Source organism: Podarcis vaucheri, assembly GCF_965113315.1.
Source record: "Podarcis vaucheri genome assembly, chromosome: 8".
Classification (NCBI taxonomy): domain Eukaryota; kingdom Metazoa; phylum Chordata; class Lepidosauria; order Squamata; family Lacertidae; genus Podarcis; species Podarcis vaucheri.
This window is the reverse complement of record NC_138766.1, coordinates 69,230,535-69,242,812: the sequence shown is the minus strand read 5'-3', so window position 1 is coordinate 69,242,812 and position 12,278 is coordinate 69,230,535. Positions and strand designations below refer to the sequence as shown.

At 42.6% G+C, this 12,278-nt stretch overlaps 1 protein-coding gene across 1 annotated transcript; it reads left to right on the top strand.

Annotated features, from left to right (window-relative positions):
* Positions 1-493: 493 nt before the first annotated feature.
* On the top strand, positions 494-9,777 carry CFAP418 (cilia and flagella associated protein 418). Its single transcript, XM_082235244.1, has 6 exons — positions 494-772; positions 2,209-2,308; positions 2,916-2,986; positions 4,558-4,623; positions 5,663-5,758; positions 6,531-9,777. The coding sequence occupies exons 1-6, from the start codon at positions 600-602 to the stop codon at positions 6,688-6,690; spliced, it is 666 nt and encodes a 221-aa protein (XP_082091370.1). The 5' UTR covers positions 494-599; the 3' UTR covers positions 6,691-9,777.
* Positions 9,778-12,278: the final 2,501 nt, after the last annotated feature.

Sequence of the window (12,278 nt, the reverse complement as noted above, 5' to 3'; positions counted from 1 at the left end):
TTGCACGGTGCATCCTTAGATGTCTTCCAAAATGTTTATAATAATATTTTAACCATAGCTGTCAACGTTTCCCTTTTTTTTAAGGGAAATTCCCTTATTCCGAACAGGATTCCTCGCAAGAAAAGGGAAAAGTTGACAGCTATGATTTTAACTGTGCTTAATCTTGTTAAATCCTTTTTGGCGGTTGTGGCGGCGAAGCAGCCTAACAGGAGACATTGCACAGGCAGACGCTGCATTCCAAAGTGAGCTCAGTTGTTGTGCAAAAGGCAGCACGCATGTTCTGTAGTCGTGGCCGAGTGGTTAAGGCGATGGACTAGAAATCCATTGGGGTCTCCCCGCGCAGGTTCGAATCCTGCCGACTACGTGCGAGATAAAAAAAATAAATTTTATTTGTTTACGCGCTTCGTGAATGTGACGTTCTGCTTTTAACTTTCAATCCCAGACTTTAAGGAATAGGTTTTGTTTATTTATTTAACCATTCTCCACGGCGGCTTAGACGTGGGGGCGGGGCGCGCCTGCCCTCGCCCTTCTCCCACCCCCCCCCGCTGCTACCATGGCAACGAGGGGAAGGGGGGTGAGAGACGTGAGGAGAGGCTAAGATGGCGGACGACCTAGATGAGCTGCTGGACGAGGTAGAGAACAAGTTCTGCCGCCTCTCGAGGCGAGACTGTTCGGAGCGAGGCCGGCCAGGCCAAGGGCGGAAAAGGAACCGCTTCCGCGAGGAGGAAGAAGAGGCCGAAGCCGAGGCCGCCGCGGCGGGGGAGAGGGCCAGGTGAGCACTGCGCATGCTCGCGCCTTTCTCCCCCCCGCCCCTCCGAGATGCCCCTAAAGGGGAGCGCAGTTTCAAAGAAAAGTATTAACGGCACTTCCGGTTCCCTGTTAGCGTGTAGTGCAAACTTCAGAAAGCTCCGAAGCCTTTAAAAACGAAACAAAAAATTCCTCATTTTCTAAGCGTGTTTAGGTTGCACTCACCAAACCCTAAGCGAAGTTACTACGAAAGTAGCCCAATTGAATTAGGTGATTCTTCCGAGCAAGCATGCATCCGTTTGCGCATCTCATGCTTTTCCCACCTTCCACCCACCCAGCCTTTGGGCAACCCATGCAGAGAAAAAGAAGAAAATACTGTACAGCAAGGACACCAGTGCTTTGGCGGAACATGCCTTTCCCTTGCCTTCTTTCTTGTGCATGATGATACTCCTGGCCCGCACAGGAGCGTGTTCGAGCGGAAACCAGAACTGAGGGTTGTGCGCGACTCTTCCGCGTGTTCTACCTCTGTGGGTGCCGCTTAGTCTCTCCGTTCTACTCCCTCCCTCGTTTCCAGGCGGCGTGACGCGCGACTACCCAGCTGTTACTGCTGCCAGATTCTTAGCTTGCATGAACACACCAGCGTTTCCCAAGTCCTTCAGACTATCCCCATCTTCATCTTTTTAACATTCTCCAACACCCCCTCTAGCTTATCTCTCAGTTTACCCCTCTTCCCCTTCCACCAACTGCTCCACTGAATTATGTCAAACCCAGGGAAGATGTTACAGATAGGTAGCCGTGTTGGTCTGCCATAGTCAAAATAAAAAAATTCCTTCCAGTAGCACCTTAGAGACCAACTAAGTTAGTTCTTGGTATGAGCTTTCGTGTGCATGCACACTTCTTCAGATACACACTGTATCTGAAGAAGTGTGCATGCACACGAAAGCTCATACCAAGAACTAACTTAGTTGGTCTCTAAGGTGCTACTGGAAGGAATTTTTTTATTTTGACCAGGGAAGATGGATCTCAAGCCACAGTTGCAGGCCACAGTCTGTGCATTTATTTATTTTATTTCATAAAACTTAGGCACTGCAAACAAACTAACAAAGCGGTTTACAGAAGATAAAACAGTAAAATAAAATATAAAAAAATCACAACCCTGCTTTAAAACATGCAAAAATTAAAATACTAAAACAGCTTAAAATTACCTCAGCTTTCTAAGCATCTGGGCAGGCTTGCATAAGCAGCAAGTATCATGGATGAACAATCATTGCTTCCTCTCACCTTTGTGGGAAACTGTGTTTGGCCACTGTGCACACTGCGGATACTTGGAGACAAAACATGTCATTTTCACGTGTGACAATTGCCACTGGGGTTTTAAGTGTCTGAAGCAGCTATCCCCATACTGGCCAGCGTCTTCTAAATAAACTTACCAAAGGATGCTCCTCTTCCATTTCTTTCCAGATTTTCCAAAGTATTGACAAAAGGTGCTAGTGAAGAAGAAGACATAGATGACATAATTAAAGATATCATCGACGAAAACAGCTATGCCAAAAATCTTGTGGTAGGTCAAGACAAAGCAACCTCTGAGGAAAGGGAAAGTTGGGGGGGGGAGTGTCAGTCAGAACCTTTGAAGAAGAAAGCCAGATGAAAAGGGAAAGTGGTGAAAGTCTAGAGTAAGAATAGACAACCTTCCCCCGCAGTCAAGGACGGGGTTCCCTCAGGAGTAATCAGTCAGGGCCACATGGTGGTGGTGGGTAGAACGAAAGCCAAGGAAGCAGAGAAAAAGTGTTCTGGATTCCCTAATGTGGAATAAAGCTAACAGTGCTTCAGTTATCACATCAGATTAGAATTTCTAGTCCTATGCATCAGCCAGAGCCATTTACTCCAGGCCAGAACCCAAAGTTCACATTAAGAGAATGGGTACTGGAGGAAGGAAAATGCTGCCTGACTGATGGAGCAGTATGGTTCCCCATGTATCCTTGCTGCAGCTGACTGCAGAAATGGGAACCATTTGTGAAGCCCTCGTGTTGTTTGCTGTTTTTCTACCCTCTGTCTTCCTCCTCTTCGAGTAGACTTCTGGTCCTTGTTATTTGGAAATAAAAGCAGGAAAACTTTACCGTGCTTCTGGTTTGTGTTAAGAGGTCCCCATCTCTATCTCTCTTTATTAGAAACATAAATCTACGTCACCTAGCCCTGCATCTGAAAATAGAACTACCTCCGTTCAAGCTCATGGTAAGAGGTAAGTAAAAATCACATGAGTGAGTAAATGCTTTGAACTTAACTGTATTGACAGTCGGTAAACAAAAGAATGCATGGGTTGGAGCAAGAGTGACTTAGTTGCACTAAGACTGCAAGCCTGTACACACTTACCTGAGAGTAAGTCCTGTTGAACTCAGTGCATTTACTTTTTGCTGTTCTCCTTGAAATCAGTGGGACTTGAGTTATTTGCATCGCACCCTTGGGTAGGTCATTGCCCCAAAGAGCTTACAATCTAAAGTTCAGGATAAGCAAAACAACAGTGGAAGTGAAGGCAGGGGCAGATTGGAAGAATGGTATGGCTATTTCATTTATGTGTGCATAGGTTTAGGCTGCACTCTAATGCCAGGTTATCGGAGACTAAACACCATCGAACACATGGAAGGGTACTTCCATATAGCTATTTCTAGGATATCACTGTTCGTCAGAAGCTATGTATGTTTTCTCAGAAGTAAATTTGTCTATGTTCAACATGGGAACGAGAAAGTTCTGCCAAAAGATCCATATAGCGTATGTGTATTTTGAGGGTGGATTAGAAGGAAGAGTCTTACCTGGGACGCAGTTTCAAATTGCAGTGGTACCCTGGGTTACAGACGCTTCAGGTTACAGACACTTCAGGTTACAAACTCCACTAACCCAGAAATAGTACCTCCGGTTAAGAACTTTGCTTCAGGATAAGAACAGAATTCGTGCTCCGGCAGCACGGCGGCAGCGGGAGGCCCCATTAGCTAAAGTGGTACATCAGGTTAAGAACAGTTTCAGTTTAAGAACAGACCTCTGGAACAAATAAAGTTCTTAACCTGAGGTACCACTGTGCTGGACAGCAAGGAAGAAAGGGCAGATTCATTTGAATCATTGCTAACTTTTCACTTTGATTTCAATGGGACCTAAGTGTAACTAGCATAGAATGGATCAAACCCTATGTCTTCAGTGGACAGAATGTTATTGCTTGTTGCATTCTTGCTGGTTAGGGCAGCCAGATGCAAAAGAGAACGGGGCTCCTACATCTTTAATAGCTGTGCGGAAGATGGAATTTCAGCATGTGTGTTTGGCAAGCTACGCTCTACTCTTTAGCTTCTGGTCTCCCTAATGCTGACAGTTTTGTGAGTATGTGGGAGCACCAGTTGATGTTTATGAAGAAATGGTAGCATCAGTTCTTCTTTTAACGATATAGAATATGCCATGAAATGAGGGCGGGGGAATTTTAATAGCTTTTCAGAACTTAATTCTCCATGTTGATGATGATGATTGCTTGATTTCTAGCCCCTGTTGTGTTTGGTAGAAACCCTGCAGGTTCTGGAGTATTTCTCTTACAGTTGGGTTTTTTGCCCCCAAGATACATATATCATGCAGATAATAATATTGTCATTTCTTCTGAATTGTCCTGCCTTATAGTTCTACAAACAAAAGGTTTGTTGAAAAGGTACACATGCTCACTAGCGTAATGACACCTGAGAAATCAAATGATGCAAACTTTGCAGGCAAATGGTTTGGGGTGTGGGGTTTTCTTCTTCTTCACAACTACTTCAAGGCTTTCTGATTTATTTCTTGTAGATGTTGCCCTGTATATCTTGGTGGAAGCAGCGCACCACATGGTATAGGAACAAATATTTCTCAGAGGTAGGCATTTAAAAATAAATAAATACTGGCAATTGCATTATGAGACCTTCATGTTTCTCTTACTGCTATATTAGGAAGGAGCATACTGTAAGCTGCTGCTTTATGCTGAATCAGACTGTTGGTCCATCTGGCATAGTATTGTCTACACGGACTGGCAGCAACCCTCTGACGTTTCAGGCAGAGGCATTTCTCAGTCCTCCTTGGAGATGGCTGGGACTGAACCTGGGAGCTTTTGCACCATCTGTGACCCTCTCCACCCCCACCCAAGCTGCTGCACACAGTTATCTCAGCCTGTGGTCTGGTAGCCACAAGGAGTCAGTCTGAGTTCACTATTCTGCTGCATCAGCCAGTGGCAAGGCAGGTGAGAAAAGCCCCCAGCACATGCAAGATTCAGCCCATGTTTGTTTAGATTTCTGTATACCACTAGCATTCGTGTGTACAGATCATGCTTACCCATGTTAAAGAAGCATATGAATCAGAAACACGGAGGATCTTGGATATATGTTCACATAGTTTCACAGACATGATCCTCTTGCGAGGAGGGAAGTGGTGAGAGATCAGCTGTGATGTGCCATAAAGGGCAGTTGCCATAAGGATTTTTCCTAGGCTAACTTATTCCTGTAAAATGGAGGAACCCAAGCTTTTACCCATACATAGAAAAAAGGGTGAAAATTGAATTAGTAAATACCAGAGTTGCAGCCTTTAATCAACTGAGGTTTTATCTTATTGAATGGTAAGAATCGATTTTATTTAGTGGAGGTTAATTTTAAACAGTGGCACTGAAAGCTTAGAGTGTAACCATTCTGTTTAAAGGTTAGTCTAGTTCTGGTGTGTTAGGATAGGAAATGTGAAACAGAGTATTCCTTTCCTTTTAACAGCTGTTTATTAAATTGTGAGTTTTTTCACACTTCTGTCAAGATTTAAGAAATGCACCTATTATGAGATTGGATAATATGAACAAGTTTAATAAGTTAAGAAATTAGTTCATTGAACTGTTCCATGTGCTTAATCTATAATGTTTGTAATCTTTTTTGGACAGAACCTGTGATCAGCTGCGGTGTACTGCATGTGACTTCCGCGTTTTGCAATACGATGACTTTCAGTGGGATCAGTCATGTGATTACCTCTTTTTCAGGTATGCTTTGCAGATAATATTGATAGGAATATTTGATGTGACCTATATGGTAGTGGAGAGATGCGGGTGGTGCTGTGGGTTAAACCACAGAGCCTAGGACTTGCCGATCAGAAGGTCGGCGGTTCGAATCCCCGTGACGGGTTGAGCTCCCATTGCTCGGTCCCTGTTCCTGCCAACCTAGCAGTTCGAAAGCACCTCAAAGTGCAAGTAGATAAATATGTACCGCTGTGGCGGGAAGGTAAATGGCATTTCTGTGCGCTGCTCTGGTTCACCAGAAGCAGCTTAGTCATGCTGGCCACATGACCCAGAAGCTGTACACTGGCTCCCTCGGCCTATAGAGCGGGATGAACGCCACAACCCCAGAGTTGGCCACAACTGGATCTAATGGTCAGGGGTCCCTTTACCCCTTTACTATATGGCAGTGGGGTATCATATAAATGCTGTGGTCCGTAAATGTTCTGATATCAACTTTACAGAATTGCAGATGTGGATATTTCAGTACATAGATTTGGGGGAAAGCCTATAGCAGAAAGACCCAAAGGCTTTCATTTCAGTGACAAGGGTAGAGTGCCTTTGTCTTTGTTCCACTCTGTGGCTAATTGGGCAACGATTGGCTGTGTGGTTCTGAGGGAGTTGGTTTTTTTTGTTGTTGTTGTTGTTGTTATCCCATCCATCTGACTGCGTTGCCCCAGCCAGTCCAGGCGGCTTCCAACAAACGTAAAAGCATAATAAAACAAGAACGCTGTTGAAATAGAATATTTTTGATTGGTAGGAATAACATGCCTGAATTCTGCAAGTTGAGGACGAAGATGCTAACCAAGAAAGGATCGAGGGCCTATGCTTGTCAGTGCACTTGGAGATCAATAGATGAATTAACAGACCTCACTGTAGATCGACAGCTCCGCTGGGTTTGCAGCAAACACGTCGAATGAAGTTGTCTTTGTCACCCACATGCTCATTTCTGTATGAAGACCATCTGTTCATCGCCCGGCATCACGAGTGATGAATTGAGTGTGTTCCATGTACACTTAGATCTTGATAATCCAAATACAAACTCTGGACTTTGCCTTGTCTGCGATTCCCTTGTGAACTAATGGAACTGGGGGGGCATAGTAAGCTGGATACCTTCCTCGGCCTAGAGGACCAGGCTGGCAGAACTGTTGAGTACTTCCAGTGTAGCAGGAAGTGAAGCTGAAAGGAAACAAGGTCTGGGTCCTAGAAGGCATCCCACAAATGTAGAAGTGAGAGATACACCTGAAAAGAAAGAGAAATCTGTCTAAGCTAATACCTGGGTTAGAACACTTTTTGAATATGCATGTGGGATATTTTGGCTTTGGCTTTTTACCTGCAGATGTGTATGTAGGGAGCCAGTCTTCAAATTAATGTCATTTCGGAGTTGTTTTAGCAAGATGCTGAAGCTTGCTTTCAGAGCAAGAGCAAATAGCTTGAACAGTCCAGCAATGGGAAGAAAAATGACACGACAGCTCCAGCATTTTAATAAGCTCATTTCTAGTTGTGAGCCAGGTTCTTAGGCTGCAGTCTTCATGCACGTCATCCCAGGAATCAGCCCCACTGGACATGGTGGTACTTGCTTCTAAGTAAACATAACTAGAGTTGAGCTAGGGTGGAGCTCTTTCTGCTCCCTTAAGTCTGCAATCCTGTGCACACTCACTTGGAACGAAGTCCCACTGAATTCAGTAGGACTTACTTCTGAGTAGAATGCATTGGATTGAGCCACTCAAAGCTGTTCCTGTAAATGATATTGCGACGGAGCCTAAACAATTTTTTTGGAAAGATATTCAAAATCAGTGTATTTCTTTGCGGGGGACAAGGGTAAACGTCCTATTAGGTGTAGGATTATTCCACCTTCACTGGCACTCTGCAAGTTTTAAGTTATCAGAAAACTGTTGTTAGATGTCTATTTCAGTTGTCTTTTGAGACTGTCAGTGCATCCACATTCCATATTTTAATCTTTGTATCGGAATACCAAATATAATCAGAGCGGTTCAGAACTCTTGCATCCCCATTTCCATCTTAAAAAAAGAATTGAGCCGATGGGTGATGCCCAGTGTTAGTCAGACCCAGAGTGGACATATTGAAATGAACTGGACTTGCATAACTGAATTCCCTTGATTTCAGTGGGTCTGCTCAGAGGATGACTTAGCAGGGTTGTATGATTTTGAGTTGTATGATTTAGCTGATCCTGAATTATTTTCTCAACCAACACGTGTAGCACTATTCCAAGAGTTTTTTTCTGTAGCACTGAAAGTTTAAAAGCGCATTGAAGCATAAACAATTGTAGCAAGTGAGTAGTACTCAGAATGTGGGAAACAATAGCACATTTGGAAAAAAAATTGTTGCTCATATGATCTCAAAACACATCATCCTATGCAAGGAATTTCTTTTAGACCATGTAATCTGTTTAGAATCAGAGTATAAATAACTTGGATATACTTTCTTTTAAACCAAAATATGGAGTCTAAAAGTCCACAAGGCAGAAATCGTTCCATCTAATTTCTCTGTAATGCTAGAGTCATTAAAAGTTGTATTCTTGGCATATCTGAGTTAGTTGGTTAAATTTCATATATTAATTGCCTGTTGTATTTGTTCTTTTTGGCCCCCATGGTGTCTTGATAGCTAACACATGCCTGAAATGTTAAATACATGCATAGTTTGGTATTTATGAAATAAGGAGTGTGAAACCCACTGAATAATTAGTAAACAGCACTATATAAATACTGATTATTATTATTATTATTATTATTATTATTATTATTATTATTATTATCATTATTATTGAGAGATGGGGTTGGGAGTGACTATAAATATTGGTTACTGATGGGAGGCAGGGTTTGGTGTGACTGATCCTAGCCAGATATAGCTGGCTGGACCTAAGGTGTTTTTAGACCAGGAATGAGGAGTCCAAATGTTGGACTCCCAACTCCCATCAGCCTAGCCCACAGTCAAGAAAGTTGGGAGTTGTAGTCCAACAACATCCAGAGGGCATCCCTGACTTAGACAGTGGTTGACACAGCAAACACCACTAGATTCTATCATCTTTAAGAGCTAGTTCTGTGCAGTGTAAGCCAGGAGATTCCTCAGATACAAATTCACTAGGTGACCTTAGACAAAGCACTGGTCCTACACGCACACCATCTGCAGTATGTGGAGAACAGCACAGACCAGTCTTATCAGGTTACTGTTGGAATTACTGAACTATTGTGCTTGAAGAACTTCAAAAGCCTAAAAGATGCTATATACACTGTTGACCTGTGCCTCAGTGTGTTACAAACAAGTATAGCAATTTGACTTCTTAAACAAGACTTCAACTCGGGGGGGGGGGATTAAAGAAAAGGATCTTATCCGGACTTGGATTGTAGATGAAATAGAAACAGTAATTGGCAATTTAAAATATTGCAGACTATATCAGAAATATTTTAAATATTACACATTTTACACAGCACAAGACATTAAGTATCATATGTTTAGGTGCCCATAAAGTGTTTGATCATCTTCATTGGTCCTTTTCATTTTGTGTCTTGGAAAGAATAAATTTTGGTAAATATTCTACACAGGTAATCAGAGTTCTATATTGTCCAATAATGACAAGAGTCCACGTCAACTGATGTGATTGACGGAGTTTTAAAACACATAGGGAAACTGAACAGGGATGTCCCCTTTTTCCTTTGTTATTGGTTCCTTCATTAGAACCATTAGCTGAAACCCTTCGTAAGAATACAAAAATGTTGAGTGTCATAACAAATGAGCAAGAACATAAAAGAAAGCAAAGCTAATGCACTTTGAGAACTGAATCTGGGAGGGGTGGTATTCAGAGTAGGATGTTACTTGCTTTTCATTTGACTTACCTGGTTGATCTTCTGTTACACGCTGTGTGTGGGTCACTGACGTATTATTCTTTCCTACCTGTATAACTATCTGATAATGGAAGTTGTACTTGATGTTTTGTTTGTTTGTTTTTTAAATTAAAACACACGCTATAAATGCAAAGCACAGTATTATCCCCTGCAGTCCTGTAGTTTTCATTCTCTTGATAATGTTGGCAGCTCAGGTCTCTGAAACCTGCAGGATTTAGGGGCTAAGTGGGCATGGACAGAGTTGATTATTTGGTTCTGAGCCATCTGTTGGGAAAGCAGTTGACCTACATAGGCAGTCTGAAGGGAGGGCTTCACAATGCCATGTTTGAAGCCAAATAGGATTCTTTCCCCCCTCAGAGTTGCTGAAAGGGGGGCTTATTTACATGAACCCTTCGCTCATGGCAAATGAGATACCTGAACTGTTTGCCATGAAAACAACTCCATGAATGGGATTGCAAAACCTTCCAGCGACTATTCAGGTGTAAGAGCATCCAATTGCCAGCAGGCCAAGTATATGAACTAGCCCCAGTATGATTCATAAAAATATCATCCTTTTCCATGTTTTTCCCAGCGCACTTTAGCTTTTGGTCAACCCGGCTTTGACCTGTACAAGTTGGTTTGCTGGATGCTTCAAATCAACATTCATACTAAGAGACACCGATCACACTTAGAAATTGATCTAACACATTGCTAGCAACATTGGTCTGTGTCCACTCCTGACTTTTATTTATTATTTTTATTTATTAAATTTCTATACCACCTTTCACCTGAAGATCACAGGGGAGTTTCCAACGTACGGAAAATGTATAAGAAAGTCCTATTCAAAATGGGAACCTTAGAGTGTTTTTTATAATTTTAATGCCATCTGCAAGTCTGGTACTTTTACAGAGTACAAGAGGATGGGTGTTTGGTCTGAGGAGCTTATAAAGGTCACATCTACAACTGCTTGCAGGAGGGAAGATAAAAAGCTGTCTCAGTGGGGCAAAAAAGTTCTGCACCCCTCCTTCAGAAGTAAAAATTCCCCCTGTTATGTCTACAGTGGTACCTCGCGTTACAGACGCTTCAGGTTACAGACTCCACTAATCCAGAAATAGTACCTTGGGTTAGGAACTTTGCTTCAGGATGAGAACAGAAATCACACAGCGGCAGTGGGAGGCCCCATTAGCTAAAGTGGTACCTCAGGTTAAGAACAGTTTCAGGTTAAGAAGGGACCTCCAGAACGAATTAAGTTCTTAACCTGAGGTACCACTGTACTTTGGTTCTTCTAGTATGTAACAGCCCATTCTGCCTTTCATCTGGCTAAAAGCACACATACTAGATTCTACATTCCAGTCCACTATTTTAATGTCTTAGAAGGTTGTTTTTTTAATGTTCTCAGATCACAAAAAGGAGGATTGCTTGTCCGTGTAGTTAAAGTAAGCATAGTATTCCTATTCAAAACTGCAGAGGGCAGACTTACACCAAGGTAGGTCTCTTGCATTTGTGTTTATTTGCACAGGAAGTCTTAAGCACTTCTTAAAAGCTGACCCAGAGCTCCTTCAAGCCACTCCTCTGGCTATAAACTGAGTAATATGAACCCAAGATATCAAAACCTAGTTTTCTGTATGTTGCATAATGCCTGATAAAAATATGTCAAACAACAGTTCTCCCCTCCCCCCTTCACTTTTTGACCTCAGATAGGGGTTCCCACCACCACCACCCATCTTTTCGTTGAGTAATTTATCAGTTACTGAAGCTGAATGTTGTCAGGAAAGACAAAAGAAAGTACATCTTCACACAGCACATTGTTTATCTCTGGAGCTCAGCACCACAAGATGTCATCAAACTGGGTGACTTTAAAACAGCAGGGTAGGCATAAATTAAAAAGAACATTAAGATCAAACACAAAAGGGCAATATGAGGTGGGTGGGGAATCCCTTTGCTAAACTATCCATTTCTTTTAAAAAAAACAAAAAACAGGTTGTTTTCATACAATTAACTGGTGGCAGTTGTAATTAAGTGTTTGCAAGCGACAACCTCCAGGAAACTTACAGATTACAGTGTTTTCAATCTCATAACAGGAGGGGGGGTGCAATCCTGTGGTAAAATCGACTGGGCTAAGCACCTTAGGGTGCAGGAGATCTCTGTCTTGGTTGGCATTAAGTTCCCAACCCTGGCTTAGCCAAAGAGATGCCATTGTAACTTGCACATCCTGGCTGAGCCAAAGCTGGCCAGTGCAAATTACCCAAAAGGGGTGTTCGAGGAATGTGGTGAGGGCAGGACCAGAGAGACAGAACTTAGTCTGGATCCTAAGCCCAGCTCAGTCATGCAACCTGGCAAACCTGCATTAGAACATTATTTAAGGCTTGTTTTCCCTCTGTCTGGCTCAGGCAGAGCAGCAGCAGTAGCTCAGATGCAGAAGGGGGTTTATGATCTGGTGTGGCTTTATGGTGGCTAAACTTAACACTGGCTTCTTGTGCATAGGATTGCTCCCCCGTTTTTTGTTTTTTTTAAAGGAGGGTGGATATAAATAAGGAAGTAAATTAAAAACAAAATTGCGTGTCACCAACACCTGCTAAATCAGAGCTCAGTCAATTTTAGGGAAATTTGAAAACTTACATCCCTACGTAGAATCAAGCTGAGAAGTTTGCACAGAGATGAGTGAG